Source organism: Bison bison, unplaced genomic scaffold (assembly GCF_000754665.1).
Source record: "Bison bison bison isolate TAMUID 2011002044 unplaced genomic scaffold, Bison_UMD1.0 scf7180017864209, whole genome shotgun sequence".
NCBI classification, from domain to species: domain Eukaryota; kingdom Metazoa; phylum Chordata; class Mammalia; order Artiodactyla; family Bovidae; genus Bison; species Bison bison.
In genome coordinates, this window is record NW_011494781.1 from 3,835,683 (window position 1) to 3,855,982 (window position 20,300).

The 20,300-nt window shown below is 41.8% G+C and overlaps 1 protein-coding gene across 1 annotated transcript; it reads right to left on the reverse strand.

Moving 5' to 3' along the window:
• Nucleotides 1-3,199: 3,199 nt before the first annotated feature.
• Nucleotides 3,200-18,664, reverse strand: ALDOB (aldolase B, fructose-bisphosphate). Its single transcript, XM_010844823.1, has 9 exons — nt 18,557-18,664; nt 13,391-13,512; nt 12,334-12,545; nt 11,060-11,114; nt 8,680-8,840; nt 7,703-7,786; nt 6,676-6,850; nt 6,061-6,260; nt 3,200-3,731 (listed from the first exon to the last, which is right to left on the reverse strand). The coding sequence occupies exons 2-9, from the start codon at nt 13,500-13,502 to the stop codon at nt 3,636-3,638; spliced, it is 1,095 nt and encodes a 364-aa protein (XP_010843125.1). The 5' UTR covers nt 13,503-13,512; nt 18,557-18,664; the 3' UTR covers nt 3,200-3,635.
• Between the last annotated feature and the right edge of the window lie 1,636 nt (nt 18,665-20,300).

The following is a 20,300-nucleotide window of genomic DNA, read 5'->3' on the forward strand; positions in this document are numbered from 1 at the left end:
GAAGAAACTGAACCACAGAAAGGTTGTATAAGGTGTCCAAGGTCACATGACTAGGAAGCAGTAGAGCCAGCGTTGGAACCTAGACTATCGGACTCCACAACCTGTGCTTCCTTATGAGTACTACCTTCCCATGCTGCTGCTGCTGAGTCGCTTCAGTCATGTCTGACTCTGTGCGACCCCAGAGACGGCAGCCCACCAGGCTCCCCCGTCCCTGGGATTCTCCAGGCAAGAACACTGGAGTGGGTTGCCATTTCCTTCTCCAATGCATGAAAGTGAAAAGTGAAAGTGAAGTCGCTCAGTCATGTCCGACTCTTAGCAACCCGTGGACTGCAGCCTTCCAGGCTCCTCTGTCCATGGGACCCTCCAGGCAAGAGGACTGGAGTGAGTTGCCATTGCCTTCCCATAGGACTTTGCAAATCACACCAGCCTAAGTCTCACTACAGGTTATGTGACCTTGAACAATTCCCTAGCACACTGGATGCCAGTTTCCGCCGTTGTTGCTGTGAATGAAATGTCAGCTGGAGACTCTTACCTCAGCACAGCTAGACCATATGGTCTTGAAGTCCCATTTCTAATTTGCCCAAAGCCTGCTTCAAGATTTCTGCAAATTTCTAGAAGCATGTATTCTCATTGTTATAGTTGGCGTCTGCTAAATCAATTCATATTATGAATCATCTCAGCATCTTGGTTTTGTGAAGGGTGATGTGGACTCATATGTGAAACTCAGCCCTTCCTCTCAAGAAGACAAATAGGTTTAGATTGGTTGATATTTCTCTCCTTCTCAGAAGCCTTTTAGACCTCCCCACAATTCCACATTGCCCTAGCTTTTCCCTGCCTTCTCTTTCCCCTCTCTCATTTCCCGGCCTCTTCCCTTCTCTCCCTCTTCCTTTTCATGGAAAAACCAAATTCCTTTTTATTATTCCTTCCAGCATTCAGTAATTATTTTGTGGCCTGAGCTTTTGCTACTTATGCTTTCGAAGTCCCATCTCCTCCCAGTGAATTATTCAAATGTTTCCTCATACAAAGGCAGTTCCTTTTCTAAGAGTTCCTTTGCTTTTTCCATCCTGTGATGTCCAAACTAAATGTCACCTCCTCCCTTTCTGCACCCAGCCATATTGATAGACTCTCCTCCCCACTTCCCAACCCACAGTCAGTGGCATTTGTGTTTCTGGCTTAGCTACTCAAATTTAATTGCTTGGTATGCAAATATCACAGCTACTCTAAACCTGAAACTTTTCTTACTTACTTTCAAGTGCCTGGTACCAGGTTTTATTTTTAGTAGACTTTCAATAACTCCTAGAATAAATCTGACAGTGTACCCAAAACTAGGACACAACGAATGCATTCACTCAGTGACCGCACAGTTAATAGGAACTGAAGTTTGTAACACTTGTCTTCATATCACTGTGAGTGAAGGAAATTACTGGGGTTGAGATTTCAAAGACAACTGTAGTCAGGAAAATATATCAGATAGCCCGGGGAAATTCATTATATAAATCTTCACCCACAGTTCAATGTAATTCAGCCTTGACCACCAAAAGACATAAATAGCTCTGCCTTGATTATTAATTTATACCTAACCATAAATGAGAATCTGAGAGGTTTCTTTACAACTTAGGGTCAGTGATGCTGAATAAATGAAAATTAGTCTCTCAGTCATGTCTGACTCTTTGCAGTCCCATGGACTGTAGCCTGCCAGACTCCTCTGTCCTGGCAAGAACACTGGTGTGGGTAGTGATTTCCTTTTCCAGTGGATCTTTCCAACACCAGGATCAAACCCATGTCTCCTGCATTGCAAGCAGGCTCTTTACTGTCTGAGCCACTAGGGAAGCTGAATAAGCTCTAGATAAAAAATTTCTGGCAGGAAAGCTTTGTCACATCAAGTGTTACTGGCATTTAGGACAGTTTAGCACATCAACTACTTGCTGACTGAGTAGATGAATGCAAAAAGAAATCTAAAAGATCTATAATGCCGGTGGCAGAGGTACTGACCACAGCCTGTTGCTCTGCTCTTACCTTCTTCCCTGACCGTGTGTTCATTATAGGAGAAAAAGACCTAAATTCTAATCTCTCAGCTTTACCCTAAACCCCTAAATGTACGACTGTCTCAAGTAATTTAATTACTCTAGATTTGGTTTTATCATCTGTAAAATGAGAGCCTTGGATTAAATAACCTCTAAGTAGGTTTGAGTTGTTTATATGAATATATTAGTAGTTGTTTTTAGAAAAGTAATACAGCCACATGGAAAGAAACACTCAAATATTGTAGAAGCACATAAGTAAACATCTTCCCTGTGTCCCATTCCCAAGTCTTTTTCCTCAGAAGTCCCTTTGAATTAATTCTGTCTTATTCCTCTACTTCCTAATTTATCCACTCTAAGTAATATTTAGAAAACTTTGTCTTCCAGACAAAGAATTTAGTTTACTACCTTTTCCTATATTTTTGTTATAGGTAGGAATATTTTAATGATTAAATCCATTTCCCTTGTATTTTAATAGACTTAAAGGACCTTTTTTTTTAAAGCACTACTTCTTACTCCACCAATTTCAAGTAGTAGCTTGACTCCCCATTAAGTAAATTACTGTTTTCTTTGCTTTCCTCCACGTCTTCTCCCCCTTGAATTTCTCAGCTTCTCTCAGTTAAAACATTACTTTACTTTTTTTTTCACCAAAATCATTACTATTACATTGTCCAAAGTTATAATTAAATTCTCTCTTGTAACTATGGTTGTCTTTAATGCTTTTATAGGTTAATTCTGAAAATCAGAAGCCAATAAGCATAATTATGTGAATATTTCTTCCTGCAAAACTATGTGGTGTGCTTGGATGTGAGAGGAAGATGCAGTCCTGTGTCACCAAACCTGTACCATTTGATGAGGAATGTTCCAAGCACCAACGTCACAGTGATCGCTTTATTAAACTCCATATGTTGTTTGGAATCATTTTACAATGTAGCTTGCTTCACATTATGAATAGCCTTCATTTATAAATACCCTCAAAGTTGAAATCTAGCTTAGTAGTTCTCAAACTTGGCTGGAGCGTAGCCTGAGCATCCTGGGTTTTTTAATTTTGCCAGGTTAATCCAACGAGCAACCAATGTTGAGGATCCTGATGCTAATGGCATGTCTATAGAGTCAAAGGTAATGAAATGTATCAAATCCTTTGAAAGCAAGAGCACAAAGTAAAACCTGACACGAACTGAAGGTTTGTAGAACATTTTATTTCATTTTCTGGTTGCAGCTGTCTCCTTCATAACCTACCACTGCTAAAACTGTTTAATAAGATGTGCTTCTCTGCACTCAGCTTGGGAGGTATTTCATTTGGTGATCTGGATGGAGAGCTGGTTCTGTTTTAAAGTCTGTTCTTTTCTTAGATAGACTCTTTGGGGTGTGGGGAGCTAGAAACGTTGTAAAGAAACCATTGGGTGAGATTTCATCAGATCCCTGATATTCAGACTTGTTTCCATAACTGATTTTTTTCCACTTGTGTCTAAGAAATTAACATGTGTTGTGTTTCCAGTAGCTTGCAACCTAATTTCATCTAATTTCCAGGGTCAGTCGAAAAGTCGTTGTTTCCTTTCAGCCCTCCTACCAAGACACCTAGAGCGCCAGAGCCAAGCTGGTCAGCCTCGGGTTCTAGTAGGTATAGCTGGCAGTGAAGAGCGACTGGGTGGAAGCAGAGCCAGAAGAGCCCATGTGAACATACTGTCCTTTGGCTGCCTGGCTGTTAGCCTAAAACACAAGCGTGAGAGAGGAGACCGAGTTAGAGCAACCTGAGCTTGACCCTCTTTGCTTCTCATTTGAAACCAGCTACACTTTCATGTAGATTTTTCTTCCATACAGTGGTTTTGCTAAATATTGCTGCTGATACCATTCCTTCCTTTTATGCTTTTATCCTTACTTCCTTTTTAAAATCCCAGTTTTCTGAGCATTTCTCAGGCAAGCTGAGAAATGTTGTAACTCTGTTATAACTAAGAAGGTTTCTTTTTCGCACCAGCAATACTGCAACAACCGTCCTAGAAATAAAAGTTGAGAAACTTATCACTCATACAGTGATAAGGAAAAGGAAATCTCAGTTCCAAAATTTGGGAACCTTGAAATAGTTGTTGAGTAGTCTGCTAGGAAAATGACCAGACATATTGCCAAACATCAGGCAAGTGTAGCTGAAGCTTCACTATAGCAAAAAGAAAAAAAATTTTTTAAATAAGTTTTACATTTTCTACATATATTTGTCCATAAGAATATATAATTCTATGTAGTTGTTATTGTAATATCATTTGATACCCTGTGTAAATTCCAACTAAAGTTGACTTTAGAATTATGAAACCTATCATAACACTCAAATGCCACTTAGCAGTACCTGTCTTCAAGTCACTGTTGCCATTTTCTGATCTCTCCAGGACTTATTTCTACATCTACAATGATTTTTGAAGTTAGGTTTCATGGACCTAATTAAGCACTTGTTAGAAATGGAAATTCTGCAGCTTGACCCCAGACCTTCTGAATCAGAAACTCCATGGCTGGGCACAGCCACCTGCATTTTAACATACCTTCCGGTGATTTGGATGCATGCTCAAGCTTGAGAACCACTGTTCTCGATGACAAGCTTCGCATCCCTTCGTTTGTGTGGCTAACCCTTACTTGCATAATCCCTTCATCATATTTGCTGTGTCTTCCCACCTCATCAGCCACACACCAGCAGAGCCACACCCATCGTCATCAAATGGTAAAGCACTACCTCTAAAATCTCACACCTCTCTTACACGTCTGAGATGATGTTTTTAGCTTCTCTGTAGCCTTCCTTTCCTTTAGTGCCTTATCATCAAACTTTTGGCTACACCTGATTCTTTGCCCAGGCTCTGCTCTCATCAACAGCAGCAAGCTGGATAAGGCTATCACTCAAATTTGTTCCATCTCCCTGTTAAACTCTGATTCTTCAACCCTGCTCTTTCCCATTTAGGCTGATCTGAATCATCCTACATGCTGTCGGGAACATTCAGGATCTAATTTAATGTACCAAAAAAATTCATTTCAACTGCACCTTGCTTGATGCTTGGCCATAACTTCTGGTCAATTTCCTAGCAACTACTTCAACAACTATTCCAAGTTCCCCACTGTGAAGACCGAAATCTCCATTCCCTTATCACTCTCAATGGATGCCGTCACCTGTAATCAGTGATCAACCACTGCATCTCTCCACCTCTACAGACTTGATTCCAAACTCATCCTGTTTCTTTTCTGCTATCTCTTCCTTTCTTTCTAAGACCAACTCTTCCACCTGTATTTAACATTTTGTTTCATGTAGCACTGTTTCCTCTCAGTCTCTGTCCTTTCCTAATCTTTAATCTCTCCTCTGGATCCTTCTGCTTTACATTTAAACATGCCAAGCTCTTTCCTATTTGGCTAAACTCTAAGTCCCCTGAAGGCACTGGCTGTGTCTGCTTTGTTCACCCCAATCCTTGGTTCATAGGTACTCAAAAAAGAATGTTAGTAGTTGAATAAGACCCTTCTTTGTCCTCATTGTTCCTGGTAACCTTTCTGTGTCTTTTCCTGACAAGCATCTTCAATGGGTACCTTTTCTTTACTGAACCTGTTTTGTTGAGGGTCATTGATATGCCCTTCAATGCCAGTATCTCCAAAGCCTTTTCCCACCTTTATTTTTAACCTCTTTGTAGGGTGCTGTTAGTGACCCTTTGAAACTTCATTCTGTTTGCTCCTAGAATCCTTAGTTCATCTTAATATATATTATCACTGCTTTTCTTGGTGGCTTCTCCTCTTCATCTTCTCAAAATGAAAGATATCCCATGTTCATTCCTTGGCCCTCTTCATTGTCCCTCTAAAGTGTCTCTTTGGAAATTGCCTTCAATCCACTAACATCAATTATACTCCCTGTGTGGAGAGTTCAAAACTCTCTCCAGCCTTGTCTTTCCTACTAAGCTCTAATGCCACAATTTCAAATACCTGGTAGACACTCTCTGGAGTCCATCATGGCCTGAAGAAAGCAATGAGAGCCAGGTCCCAAGTATCCACTCGATTAAGCACATAAGAAGAAGTGTCTTACCAGGGCCCGCTTCATAAAGGCCTCCTGGGTTGCCTTCTTGTTTTCAGCCTTGCCACCCCACGCAGCCAGTGCACTGGCCTGCAGGGCCCGTCCATAAGAGAAACTTAGTTTCCAGGGCTTTGGTAGAGGGCAAAGGTTGATAGCATTGAGGTTGAGAGTAGCATCCTCTTCACTCATGCCACCAGACAAAAAGCAGATGCCTGGAAGGAGAGAAGCCATTCCACTCCACTAATCTTGGCTGTGTACCCTGCTTGAGAAAGCAAGCAAGGAGCCTAAAAGAAACATCATGTCTCAATCTTTTCCCCGCTTGATTTGCATGGGACTAGGTTGGAGAAATTAGCTTGCCTTTGCTGAGGCTAGCTGGGCTGAGGAGAGGACGGATTTAGTAAATAAGAGGGCAGTGAAATGTTGAGGAAATCAATGGATTGTATGTATTTTGATGGACTCAGGATAGGTGGCATCATGCAGTTTGAGGGAGAAGTGTTGGCTACCTGTGATATAGCAGAGATCTGTTTCATGGCTGGAAGGAGAGTCCTGGACATATGCAAATGCTTCTGGCATTCCTTCAAAGAGTGAGGACTAAGACCTCAAGTTAGAGAAGAAAGAAAATCTTACCAGGAACAGCTGCAGGAACAGTACGGTGGAGAGCTGTAACTGTGGCCATTGCCACCTGCTCTGGAGTATACTTCTTGGTGCAGGCATGTCCAGCAGTCACCATGTTGGGCTTCAACAGGGTGCCCTCCAAGTAAACGTGATGGTCATTCAGGGCCTTGTATACAGCAGCCAGGACCTGAAGGACAAAAGACCCACATAGGTGAAACCCGGAGCCAGCCATAGAATCATCTGACTCTGCAGTATAGAGTCACTTCTATACTGCAGGGAAGGAGGATGAAGGAATTCCCACACATTGCTTGGCCAAAGCTTCCCAACCAGCCCTTAGGCTCAATCAGGGTGATGCCCGCAAACCACAGCCAAGCCAGCCTGTCCCTGCTGCCCCTCCCCTAGCTGCTCACTGCATGGACTACCCGGATGGCTCTGCTTCCGAGAAGCCCCTCACAGCTTCCTTCCCATTACTCCCATTGGTCAATTGAGTCTGCCTTGATTTAATTCGCTGGGGACATCCAAATCAGCCTCCATTCTCTATCCCCATAGAAGCTAAGTGATCATTAAAATATAAATTTTTACAGACAGGAGTGCTTTCAGAGCTCATTTCAGTCCACCTCATTTTGCAAGTGGAGAAACTGAGGACTTTCTTGCTTTCTTACAAATGTATGTGGCTAATTTAGAAAGTTACATGTGAAAAAATCACCTTCTAATTACATTTTCTCATGGAAGCCTCATCTTATTTCTTAAACATAATGGAAATGAGGTCCAAAAATATAATATGACTTGCCCAGGTCCCACAACAGGGAATATGGATGCTTAAACCCTAGTCTTGGTAATGTAGATCTGCTTTTTCACAAGGAGTGTACCATGTGCCCCCAAAAGTGGAAGGTTTGATAATACCTCCTTACCATCTCAACACTACATAATGATTCTAACCGTAGAATGCTTCACATGTAACAGCTGAGATATAAGTAACAACTGTTAGTTAAAAACAGATATTTTAACTGGCATTGCCACCTTTATGTTTAAGACTTACCTTCTCAGTAACATACTGGCAGTGTTCCATGTCATGGCTGCCATCAGGAATTACCTCTGGTTCAACAATGGGCACCAGACCATTCTAAAGAGAAAAACAGAGGGGACAGAATGAAGCTCTGTTCACTGGGATCTTTTTCTTAACATTTAGCATTCCAACTGGTACAGGGTGAAGCCCTTACGGAGAAATATCATATAAATGACTTAAAATCAATGAACATAAATTTAACAGGATATCTAGTGAGCATCTGTGGTTTAGCCAAAAAAGAACAGTGAGGGAAAAAACAGTTTTCCTTGAAATGGGGTACAGTAAATGCAAACTCTATTTCTGTATATCATTCCAGAGACTATTCTACTACCTCAGAACCTATATGTTATCCTTTTAGGGCAGGCAAGCTTAAATCACTGATAAAAATGCCTCTCATATGGGTAAAGGAATTCAAGCAATGTTTTCAATTCTGATTGGGAAGCTCCAAGTGCCCACAATTCTGGTAACCCCAGTACTGTACCCACACAAGCAAATCAGACTTAAGTTGGATCCCAGAGGCACTTTGCAACAGGTTAGAAACTTTAGCATCAAGCTACCATCCTCCAACAAATTATTTGAATTGGAACCAGATCAAGGCTGTCACCCTTGAGCTGGGGATTAAGAGGCTCGTGTCCTTGGCCACGGTGGGGCATAGACATGCGAATGCCCTGGCCTCAAGAGGTGATTGCTTTCAAGACTCAGCTTACAGTGCTTTGGTAGAAGGCCACACTTGAATATGTTTGCCATTTGGATTCATTTGGTTCCTTGTGGAACCAAATCTTACTCTACCACACCTAGTATAAGTAGTAAAAAAAAAAAAAAAAAATGCCATCAGATTATAGTGGTGAGAGAAAAGGAAGGATCATGTATGGTTACAGTAAAATTAGAAAGTTGGGCTTTGAAGAAAACTCTTGCCTACTGTATTTGAGGCCAAGGGTAAAGAAGAGCACCTGCTGACAGATGCTGGCATAGCGGGCGAGGGTGTTGGCGTTTTCCTGGATAGCAAGATGGGATGGACACTGGTTGTCAATCTTCAGCACAGCACGCCACTTCCCAAAGTCAGCACCATCTTTCTTATACTGAGCACAGCGTTCAGAAAGGCCATCAAGCCCTGCAAATCATGAGAGAGAAAGGCTTCATTGTATCCCTGACTGCTACTGATAAAGTGAAGGAGTTCCCCTTTTGCTTAGCATTCAGTCACAGAGCTTGAGGACCCAAAACATATAGCAAAGAAATAAACATTCCAGTACTAAGTCAAAAGATCTGTGTTTAATAAGTTTAATTTTGATATACATATTATATACTCTATAAAATGAGTAAACTAATATTTTAGTACTTCCTGTGTTCCAAGGCATGATTCTAAATATTTTGCACATCTTATCTCATTTAATAATCATAACTGCCGGGAGCCGGTGAGACATTCCACTCGTGACAAAGGTCATGAGGAAGGAGGCTCGGCGTACGCAAAGGCGGGATCGAGCCTCAGGAGTCCCCCACGGATATTCTCCAGCATCTGCCCCCAAAAAACCAGAGTCTGCCTACTTTATTGCTTTGTGCTCTCACCTCTGACTTTACTGGGGGCTGTCCCGCCCCACCATCTTGCTCTCTCTGTCAAAGAGTTAACTTACAGCTCCAATTAATAAAGTTCCTGGGCAATTAGGAGTGTTTAAATCCAAACCCCTCAGATGGCTCTCTAACTCGCCTGACAAGTTTACCCGGACTCCTACAGCTATGCATACGATTGTTTACAGTCTCCCCACCTCGAGAGGCATGGGAAGCTTAAGATATTCAAATAGCTTAGAGCCTCTCAGAGACTTAGAAACGGTCAGAATAAACTAGTAAAGGATTTCATTGATGAGCCAATGCTTGTTGCCAAGTTTTCACATCCCCTGAATTGTATCCTTGAATGTGTATTAATTAATAATTGGCATGTAGAAAAAATAAGTAGTGGCCTTGGTGTTAGTAACTTTAGACCCTTAAGGTAATAAATTCTTTCCTTTGTTGTAAACCCATTACACATCCACCCTATAGGAATGCAATTTTATCTTTGGAAGATGGCGCCACACCTTAAAATAATTACTCTTAGAGAAAATAAGTCTTTGTTGATAAGTCCTTGTCAAGAGTCATAAAATGTTAATAGGCCTTCTGGCCAGAAGATGATGTAAATCACCTAAACCATTTGTATACGATAAATTTGCAGGAAAGAAACCCTGGTTTTTGATAAGGATCAAAAACTGCTGACTTTGCATCCCCTATTATCCTCTATGTGTAATTTAGGGTATATAAGCCCCTGTTAAAAATAAAGCTACGGGCCTTGCTCACCAACGCTTGGTCTCCCCATGTCATTCTTCCCTTTAACTTCCAGCTGAGTCTCCATCTGGAGCGCGGAACCCACCATGCTTACTAATTATGCCTGGGCTTCTAAGACCCACTTGAGAAGGTGTCTAGGGTGGGGCACCTTCCGCTATTCGAGAGGGCGCCTGCGGCCTACGTAAGTGGTGCAAACGTCTTGTCTTGAAGTTTTATTGGTCTCCCGCGTAAACCAAGCTACTCAGCTTCTTTTCTCCACTAAATTTTCCTACTGAGCTATCCTCGTTCTATTACTCTTTATATCTTTGATAAATACGTAAATAGTCGCCGACTCCGTCTCCCCTTCGAATACCCTGGATCAGCCCGGGCTGGACCCCGGCACATAACAACTCTAATAGTTGTTAGACTGTTACAACCTAATAGTCATATAACTAATAGCTGTATATTCATTTTACAGATTCAAAAACTGAGGCTCTGAGAGGTAAAGTAACTTCAAGTTTGAATAGCTAAAGAGAGACAGAGCTGAGATTTAGTCCGCTTAGCTAACCCAATGCTATGGTTTATACCTATCTCTTGGGCAGATAGGCTTATACCTATCTCTTGCAAAATTATCTAGTGAATGATGGAAGCAGTGTCCAGACCCAAGTGTGTCTAATCCCATAGCTTGGGATCTTTCCTCTTTACTGCTGCTAGATTTTTCTAAAATAATATTCCCAAGTATAAAGTATCTTCTCTGTCTAGGGCACTGTTGATAAGCATTTTATGTGCAGTGTCTACTTTAATTCCCACAACTATTCTGCAAAGTAGATGTTGCTATCTCACTTTAATGGAGACTTAGAATATTTAAGTGACTAGCCTGAGGGCATACAGTTGTTAACTAGAGTAGCTGGGGTTGAAGAACAGGTGTGTGGCTCTAAAACTAGTGTGATAGTCACAGTTTGCTTCCCTCCATCACTTCTTTGCTTGTCTTCATTTCTGGCATATACTGGCATGATTCATATCAGTGGGCAAAATCCTCACCTTGAACGGTGGTTTCTTTGTTTGTTCCTGCAAGCGGAGCAACTCCTTGATCTAACTGTGAATATAAATAATTAACAATTAGCAGGTGTCAGGTGTCCCTGGAAAATACAAGCGGAGCCCCTGGTGCTAAATAGTAGTTCTCATCTTTCACAAACCAAGGAGCTGAATTAGGAAAGTACGTTAGTCATTGAGGGGATACAATTTAGTCCACAGTAGAAGTGAAGTTATCTGGAAAGAACAGTGTAAGAGTATCAACCCTAAGAGGATGGAAAGTATGGAAAGCACAGGCCTGGAGCTTGAGAAGCAAGAAGTAATCTGATAGCACCTGAGATGAAGAGGTGCCCGTGTAAGAGCCACTTCCTTTAAATGATTCATTCATTTACTCAAGAGACATTTATCAAGCACTGCACATATCAAGCCCTATGCTATTATTGGAGCTAAGAGGAACAGGGCTGCAGCCTCTACTGTCAACATAACAGAGGCTATGGTCATGAGCCCAAGAGGCAGCAGTCTGGGTTTGAACTGGCTCCAATTTTGCCTTGCTGTGGACAAGTTATACTACTCCCTGTAATTCTGTTTTCTTGCCTCATCTCTAAAAATAGGGATAATAATTGAGTCTATCTCTAGAGGTTGTGAGGAGTAAATGAGCTCCTGGAGTTGTAAGCACTCAACAAATACGGATGATCACTCCTGAGAAGTTCATGAAGTTTTGGAAGACCTAGTTACAGTAGAACAGTATGTGTTTTAACGGTAATAACTATCATGAACTAAATAATAATGGTGTGACAGGCACTGTTTTACAAGCTCACTTGAGTTGCCAGTCCAGGTTCGATGCACGATACTGGCTGCTTGGGGCTAGTGCACTGGGACGACCCAGAGGGATGGAATGGGGAGGGAGGAGGGAGGAGAGTTCAGGATGGGGAACACATGTATACCTGTGGCAGATTCATTTTGATATTTGGCAAAACTAATACAATTATGTAAAGTTTAAAAATAAAATTAAATTAAAAAAAAGAACTTTATGAGGAAGGTACTATTATTCCCATTTTAAAAATGAGAAAATGGAGACACAAAGAGATTAAGTTCTTTGTAGGAAAATGGTTGAAAGAAGAAGGTACTGGAAAGGTCAAGAAGAGGATCTGTTTCTCAGTGGGATGGTGAGGATGGAAAGGAGTGAGAAGAGCAATTAGATGAGAGTGCTCCTCGTGTTGGCCCTGTCCCAACTTCTGTGTTGTGAGTGTGGCTGTGGTGAGATGGGAGCGAGATGTATTCACCTTGATTCCCACCACGATCCCTTTTTCCTTGAGGATGTCTCTGAACAGTTTTCCCTGGCCGTCCTTCTGGTAGAGGGTCTCATGGAAGAGGATCACACCCCCAATGCTCTGGCTGACAGAGCTGTCCACAGTGAAGAGGAGTTCGCGGAACTGCCGGCGGTTCTCTTCCGTGTTCTCCACCTTGATCCTTTGCAGGCGGTTCCCCATCGTGCCTACATGGGCGAGTGAAGGCAGCGTAAGGAGCAGTCTGGTGCTTCCCTGCCAACCCCCTCCATACCAACCACTGATCCTCACCAGGATGGACAGCAATGCTCTTTTTGTATTCAGATCTTCAGAGCTCCTGACACTCTCATGGACAGAGGAGCCTGGTAGATTGCAGTCCATGGGGTAGCAAAGAGTTGGGCATGACTGAGTGACTCAGAGCTCCTCTCTCTTTTTTTTTTTTTTGTCTCCCCAGGAAAAGACCTGGCTGCTGTCACAATGCTGGTGAGGAAGAGCATGTGCTGGATGTGTCATCAAGGTGTATGCCACCATTGGGTACAAATGGGGCTGCAAGGCCCTGAGGCCTCTTTAGCTCTCCCCTGGTCCAGCCCTGATCCAACCCGATGTACAGACAGTGGAAGGAGGGGTCAGGCAGGCTCTTGACTTCTCTGACTACTGTAATTTTATCGGGGGGCTGTTGAGGCCCTCCCTTGTGCCATCCTGAGCTGCTCTCAGTCACAAGCTTTGCCCCATTCCTGATGTTGACACTTCGCTGCTCTCACAGCCCATCCTTGGCTGGCTTTACACTGACTTCTCATCAGCGGCAGAGGTCTCTTACTGAGTTCCTGGCCTTGCTACAGCTTGGATGTAGGACTTGAGCCTGTTCACTTGGTTTTCAGAAATCTGCCTTCTGGAATGACAAGACACAAAAGGTCTGTGCTTACTGAGTCTTCTGTTCCCCCTCCTGTGTACATAAACCTTTATTTCCTCTGAGAGGAGAGAGAATATGATCCAGTTGCCTTTGCTAAGTGGAGAATCAGGAGGATGTTTGTAGTGTGATGTTTCCTACGCTCACCTACGGACTCATCTGCAGCCAGGATCCCCTTCCCATTGGCAACAATGCGTCGGGCAGTTTCTGAGAGTGCCTTCTTCTGTTCTGAAGTGAGGGCTGGAAACTGGTGGGCCATGGTGACAGGTCTGGAAAAGAGTGTAGGAGAGTTAGTTGTGAATTGAACTGTGGGTCTTTCACATGGATTCACGCCCAAGACAGCAGGTGTGCAGAAACGCCCTGTAGGCCCCTCTGACATTTCTGGCCCATTTCTACAACCAGCTAAACAAATGAAGTCTGTTCTGTTTTGAAGCCTAAGTAGTTGCAATTAGCCATAATGGATGAAGGTGGGATGCCAAATGTCATGGTGATCCTAAACAGAATGTCTTTCAGGAAATCACTGGGATGACTGATCTTATAACTCAACCAACTAATGAGTGATCTGCTTAAATCTGACAAACAGGGATCATGGCAGTAATCGACTGTCTCTCTATTCTGTGGATTCCTGGTGCCATCAGGGGCCCTGGCTGACTTTGAGGCCAGGATAGTGAAGCTTTCCACCTCTGTGGCCATTCCTCACTTTACTCTGTTTGCCTATAGTCTCACCAGAGTATTGTTTAGGCAGCAAGCTTCAGAGGAGAAGCTGCCATTTGGCCTTGAATTTAATTTCTCTTCAGCTTTGGGACATAGAGGGTGGAGTGCATCTCCTTTTTCTTATCTTCAACCACCTGTGAGACTATCTGGGGCAGACGGGGAGGATTTTTCCTAACCTCCGGGCTGGACATTGGCATCCAATGTCATGTTTTGATTCCTGCTCCAGTAATTCTCAGCTTCATTGCTTTGGTAAGGGCAGACTCTGGCTCAAAAATGCCCTACCCAAGCAATTTCTCAGTGGTGGTCATCTAAAGGGATCATTGCTCCTGTTTGCTGCCACTTAGGGCTAGTCTTGAAAATGCAAGCTTACAGGACTCTCATCTTGGATGTTAGAATAGTTTGGATTATCAAAGGAAAAAATGGCAGTGAAGATTATCCTGTGGTCTCCTCCTTTCCCCTGTCTCCTCTCCCCTTATATACTCACACACAGGGTAGATGCCCTGTGTCTGCTGTCTACTTCCTGGAAACTAAGGGACCCCTCACTTCTCATCCCATCCATTCAACAATGAGATAACGAGGACAAGTATTATCTTCATTAATTAATGAACAAGCTAAGACTTGGAGAAGCTAACTGACTTGTCCAAGGTCCCACCTAGGATGAGGCAGTCCCCCACCCAGTTGTCCTTCTCATGGCAAATCGATCTTGATATTTTCTGTGTCTTTTCAAAGCAAGCTGTCAGTATTCTATCCCTTGATAGAGAAGTCAGTGGCTACTGAACTAATTCCTGACAAGGTATAACTGATGGCACTCACTGTGGCTACTCTCGCTTCAACACTTAACTCCAAGAATAGAACCACAATGCTGTCACTGGGGTACCAGAACAGGTAGTGGGAAATAATCACAAAGAAGATAATTTTCCAATGCCCTTTATATCCAAGCCACCCGAAGATAGTGTTCCCCCTGTTTATATGTTAGTTCCTAAATTGTAGTCAGAGACTGTTAGATTTGGACCTGATCTCCAGATCTTCATGTCAGATTTAAGACAACCTGAGGTTGGTGAACTTTAAGCCAAAGTACAAATTTTCTCTCTCAGCCTAGATTTCTCCTCTAAAGTTTTCTTGTCATAAAGGAGTTGAAAAATACCAAAAAAAAAAAAAAAGTTTCCTTAATAAAACAAAAGAAAAACATAGCCCAATAATAGCAAATGCTATTTACTGCCATGCACTCTGCTAATTGCTCTACACGTACTATAAAGTGCACTCCTCACAATAATTTCAAAAGGTAGCCAGGCTTCCCCCTTTTCCGCACCCTCTGCCATATGATAGATAAGAAAAAGATGGAAGATAGGTTAATTATTTGTCCAAGGACAAATAGCTAATAAGGCATATGTTGGGATAAGGAAGAATACTCCCTCTTCCACATAAACAGTGAGACTGGAGAAAGGAACTGGCCTTTGGGTGACTCTAATGTCCTTGGTGATTCCTGCCAGAGTACCAAAAATCCTTCAGCTATGTTTCATTAACGCCACACCACATTACCAATTCATAAATATCTGATTCATTTACACAGAAGTAGATCAGACAGACCTAGGTTCAAGGACCAGCTCTGCCTCTTCCTCACTAGGACCATGGGCAAATTGATAACTTTTCTGAGTCTTGGCTTACTATGGATTAAATGGCTGTAATATCTATTCTGGTTGTCTCACTGCCAGATGGATCACATGTGACCTGTGAGCAACCTACTCATTGTAGTTGCTTAGAATGTATTTGTGGAATCACATAATAAACATGAGGATGCTTTTTATAAGGCTTTATGAAAATTCTGGAATCAGTATTTCTCACTTTTTAATTAAAAAAATAATTCCCTAAGGGACTTCCATATTTCTGTTTACTACCAAGTGATTTGCTTCAGTCTGAGTGTGCTGACTCAACTAGAAAAAAAAAAAAAACAGAGAAAAGGTCAAATCGAACCAATACTGTTTACGAGAAGTTAAACTTCTACAGAGGGATTAAAGTTCTGTACCACATCAGCACAAATATTGCTTCTCTGTTAATCATAAAACAGGGTCACAGGCTAATGTTCACCACTCGATGAGAGGAGGCCAGCTGGAAGTGGGTAATGAGAGAGAATGATTTCTGTGTCCCTAAGCTTCTGCTTACTAAGGTCTCATGCCAACTTTTTTAAAAGTGTGTAGGAAGTTGTTTACATTATATGATTAAGAAAAAATAAAGGAAAGTTTCAGAAAAGTGTGCAATACATAATGTCACTCTTTTTTAAATTAAACAAAAATGGTATGCACACATACTGTTTATGGGTCTATATACGCAGAGAATAACCACACTGAGCTTACTCCTGGGGAATGAAATAGGGTGGGGTGACTCTCATAGGTCACTTTATGTTTTTTTTTAATGTTTTATTTCTCAGTGAATAATTTTATATATTACATTATTTACTAAACATAATATATTAACAGGTATAAATGAAAGTGTTACTTGGTCAGTCATGTCTGACTTTTCGTGAACCCATGGGCTGTACCTCTGTCCGTGGAATTCTTCAGGCAAGAATACTATAGTGGGTTGCCATTCCCTTCTCTAGGGGATCTTCCTGACCCAGGGATCAAACCTGGGTCTCCTGCATTGCAGGCAGGTTCTTTACCTGCGCCACCAGGGAAGCCCCATATTATCAGGTAATACATACGCAAATCTGGGAGAAGGTTGCGAGCACAAACGTACATGAATAAAAGGTAACTACAGAAAACAGAGCTACAAGTGAACTCAGAGGTATCTGTATCAACCTTGCTAACTTTAGAGATGAGGAAATTCAGGCCCAGGAAGAATGTGTCTGATACCCCTTCTAAGTTGTGATGTTTTAGGACTGTAATTCACATTCTACTGGCTTATGACTTGGAATTCTTTTTCCAATCCTTCTTCAGCAGAATAACAGATGAAACCCTGTTATATAGTTCTTTCTGCCTTCTTTAAAGAGACTCTCTGAAAATATAATAATGTGTAAAATATCAATATTTAACTCCTGGAGAATATAAGGGTGTAGAGAATTCATTTGCTTCTCCATGTACACGGCAGGTGGATTTTCAGGAAGACATGAGGGGCTTATTCACTGGAAGCCCATTGTCAGGCACTGCATTTGGCACTTTCACATACAGATGCAGGAACATGCCCACAGCTTTGTTATGTATCTGATTCCATAGTGACAAGTCCAGTGAGATGCTCTAAAGCAGCCTGATCCCTGGTGCCTTTGAACACATGTGGAGCAGCTCACAAAGAGACCTGAGTGTTGCTCTTTCCTCTAAACTGACACCTAAACCAAAGGAACCCTAGATTTATAGCAACTATATTCTGTTCCCTAACCCAGCACCTCATGTCTAGCCTGGGCCTGGATTGTCTGCAGATGAACCTTGCTTCAAATGATGGTGGCAGCAGAGCAGGAGCCCCTGCTGGATCCACATCAGCTAATGGAACTCTAGGTACCTATAATCACCTAGACCCAGGGATGGAACCTGAGTCTCCCACATTGCATGCAGATTCTTTACCATCTGAGTGACTGGGGAAGCCCCAACTATTTAAAGAGAAGTTTATTTTAAAAGGCAACATATCCTCACAACATGCCTATTCTTCAGATAGTAGAACAAATATGGCAAAATACATCAGCAGCTTTTGATTTTAAATATCTCAAGCTGTAGGATTTTCATACGTTTTCTATAGTAGGAAATGTTATAGAAAGTATCAAATAAGGGAAATGTTTGACAATTCATAATCAAAGGACGACTATGCTCCGTGATGCCTGTTCCATTTTCTCATTTGAGCCGTGGGTGCAGATGAAGGGAAAAACAAGCCAAGAGTTCATTTCTGTGACAAAGAAACTTCAGTGCAAGTTTTAATAGGTGTGGGAAGAGAATGAAGAAAATTACATAAGGAGATAAATATGTAAATAAATCATTGCAATAGGCAGTTGTTATGCAGGGAGCAGAAATGAGCAGGCATTTCAAAAACTGAGTAGAATCTAACCAAATAGGAAAATTCACTATAATGTAATATATAAACTTATTCACTGAGAAATAAAACATTAAAAAAAACCATAAAGTGACCTATGAGAGTCACCCCACCCTATTTCATTCCCTAGGAGTAAGCTCAGTGTGGTTATTCTCTGCGTATATAGACCCATAAACAGTATGTGTGCATACCATTTTTGTTTAATTTAAAAAAGAGTGACATTATGTATTGCACACTTTTCTGAAACTTGCCTTTATTTTTTCTTAATCATATAATGTAAACAACTTCCTACACACTTTTTAAAAAGTTGGCATGAGACCTTGGTAAGCAGAAAATTCACTCTGTTTTCCCTAAGCCAAAGACTCAAAAGGGCCCTCTTACAGGGACTGCTGGTAACTGGATCGGTCCGGATCTACCAGGATGGGTAGCGAGGAAAACAATCATTTCAACAGATCACCACGCTTTCAGCCACCATCACACTTTTCCTGAAAACAAAAGCCAACAAATGTTCCTTTCTGTGCTTAGTGCTATCACTAACCTCTGACTCCCTGGTATTCTCCAGGTAGACAAAGGAGGTTCTTTACTTACAGTCTGAGAGAGGAGAGTCCTCTTGGATCTATCAGAAGCTGTGGATGAGGCAGCAGCTGCCAAATAGGATGAACTTTTGCAACACCCAGTTTTTATAGACTTCTCACCCAAGTTGGTTTGTTGGTTGTTTTTTTTTTTTTTCTAACTTTTACCCTCTCCTTCCCACCTTGGCCTGGTAGAGAGGTGTTTAACCAATAACTCTGATTGGCTCATAAACAGCCAATCCTTCTAATCATGCTCACACACCCTCTATACTCAGAGTGTTAACACTATAAGGGACATCTGGAGACCTCGTAGTTCTCAATCCGGATTCTCTATTTTACAAATTAGGAGACACAGACAAACGATGAGGAGCAGTCATGCAGCGAGTAGATGACTGGGCTCTGGAGTCGACCAAGGAAAACTGGGAAGCATGTAGCTCAGCTCCAGCACTTACTACACACATGACCTTGGTCAAAGTTATTTTCACTTCTCTGAGCCTGAATTTCCTCCTCTGTAAAGTGGAATCTGAACTTCACAAGAGCATTAAGTGAGTCTGTAAAGTGCCTGCATATAGGAGATACTCAAAGATCCTTCCCAGCACCTCAAACCAAACTAGGCTCCCCGATGCTTTTAATGTCAGAACACAATGTCTCTTTACTTTAGTCTCATTCTCTCTCAACCTTTATATTTTTGTCTTTAAAGTTGGTAAAAACTAGAATAAAACTCCAAGTGATTGATGTAAGCCACCAGCTCCCCTAGTTACAGCACTGTCTTGAGGACTAGTTCATTCTACAGGGTTTTCTTTTCCTCTGAGCATTAAACCCAAATCTAATTCAAGAGAAGGCAAATAAAAATAGTGTATGCTTCCTAAGGCAAATAATGAAAGAGGCAAAATTTGCAGGAAAATCTAAAAATAATGCAATGACCATGATCACAGGAAAAGTATATTTCTCAGAAACATTCTCCTTTGAAATAACTCATAACATAGGAGGGAAAAAACCATCAAAACCAAAGTGCTCTATGGTATACAGTACAATACCATAGTGAGGGAAATATCAATGAAATAAAGGAAAAAGAAGCAGACCATTGGGTGTAGAGTTTAGGCTCAGACAGCTTCTGAAGGTGGAAAGTGTTACACACTGAATGTGAATATTGAGGGAAACTGAAATGTTTAAAACACAAATTTGAGGCTCATTTGTCTAGGGAAGTTTGGCCAAGGCCTGTCCTAAGGATAACAGAGGACAGAAATAGTATGGACCTAACAGAAGCAGAAGATATTAAGAAGAGATGGCAAGAATACACAGAAGAACTGTACAAAAAAGATCTTCACGACCCAGACAATCACAATGGTGTGATCACTGACATAGAGCCAGACATTCTGGAATGTGAAGTCAAGTCGGCCTTAGAAAGCATCACTACAAACAAAGCTAGTGGAGGTGATGGAATTCCAGTTGAGCTATTTCAAATCCTGAAAGATGATGCTGTGAAAGTGCTGCTCTCAATATGCCAGCAAATTTGGAAAACTCAGCAGTGGCCACAGGACTGGAAAAGGGCAGTTTTCATTCCAATCCCAAAGAAAGGCAATGCCAAAGAATGCTCAAACTACTGCACAATTGCACTCATCTCACATGCTAGTAAAGTAATGCTCAAAATTCTCCAAGCCAGGCTTCAGCAATATGTGAACCATGAACTTCCTGATGTTCAAGCTGGTTTTAGAAAAGGCAGAGGAACCAGAGATCAAATTGCCAACACCCGCTGGATC

Excerpts from the sequence above, each read along its gene's own strand:
- ALDOB (XM_010844823.1), bottom strand. The coding sequence starts at position 13,502 with ATGGCCCACCAGTTTCCAGCCCTCACTTCAGAACAGAAGAAGGCACTC. Across the intron at positions 12,546-13,390 it reads GGCTGCAGATGAGTCCGTAG|GCACGATGGGGAACCGCCTG; the intron begins GTGAGCGTAGGA and ends TCGCCCATGTAG. Across the intron at positions 8,841-11,059 it reads CAAAGAAACCACCGTTCAAG|GGCTTGATGGCCTTTCTGAA; the intron begins GTGAGGATTTTG and ends CATGATTTGCAG.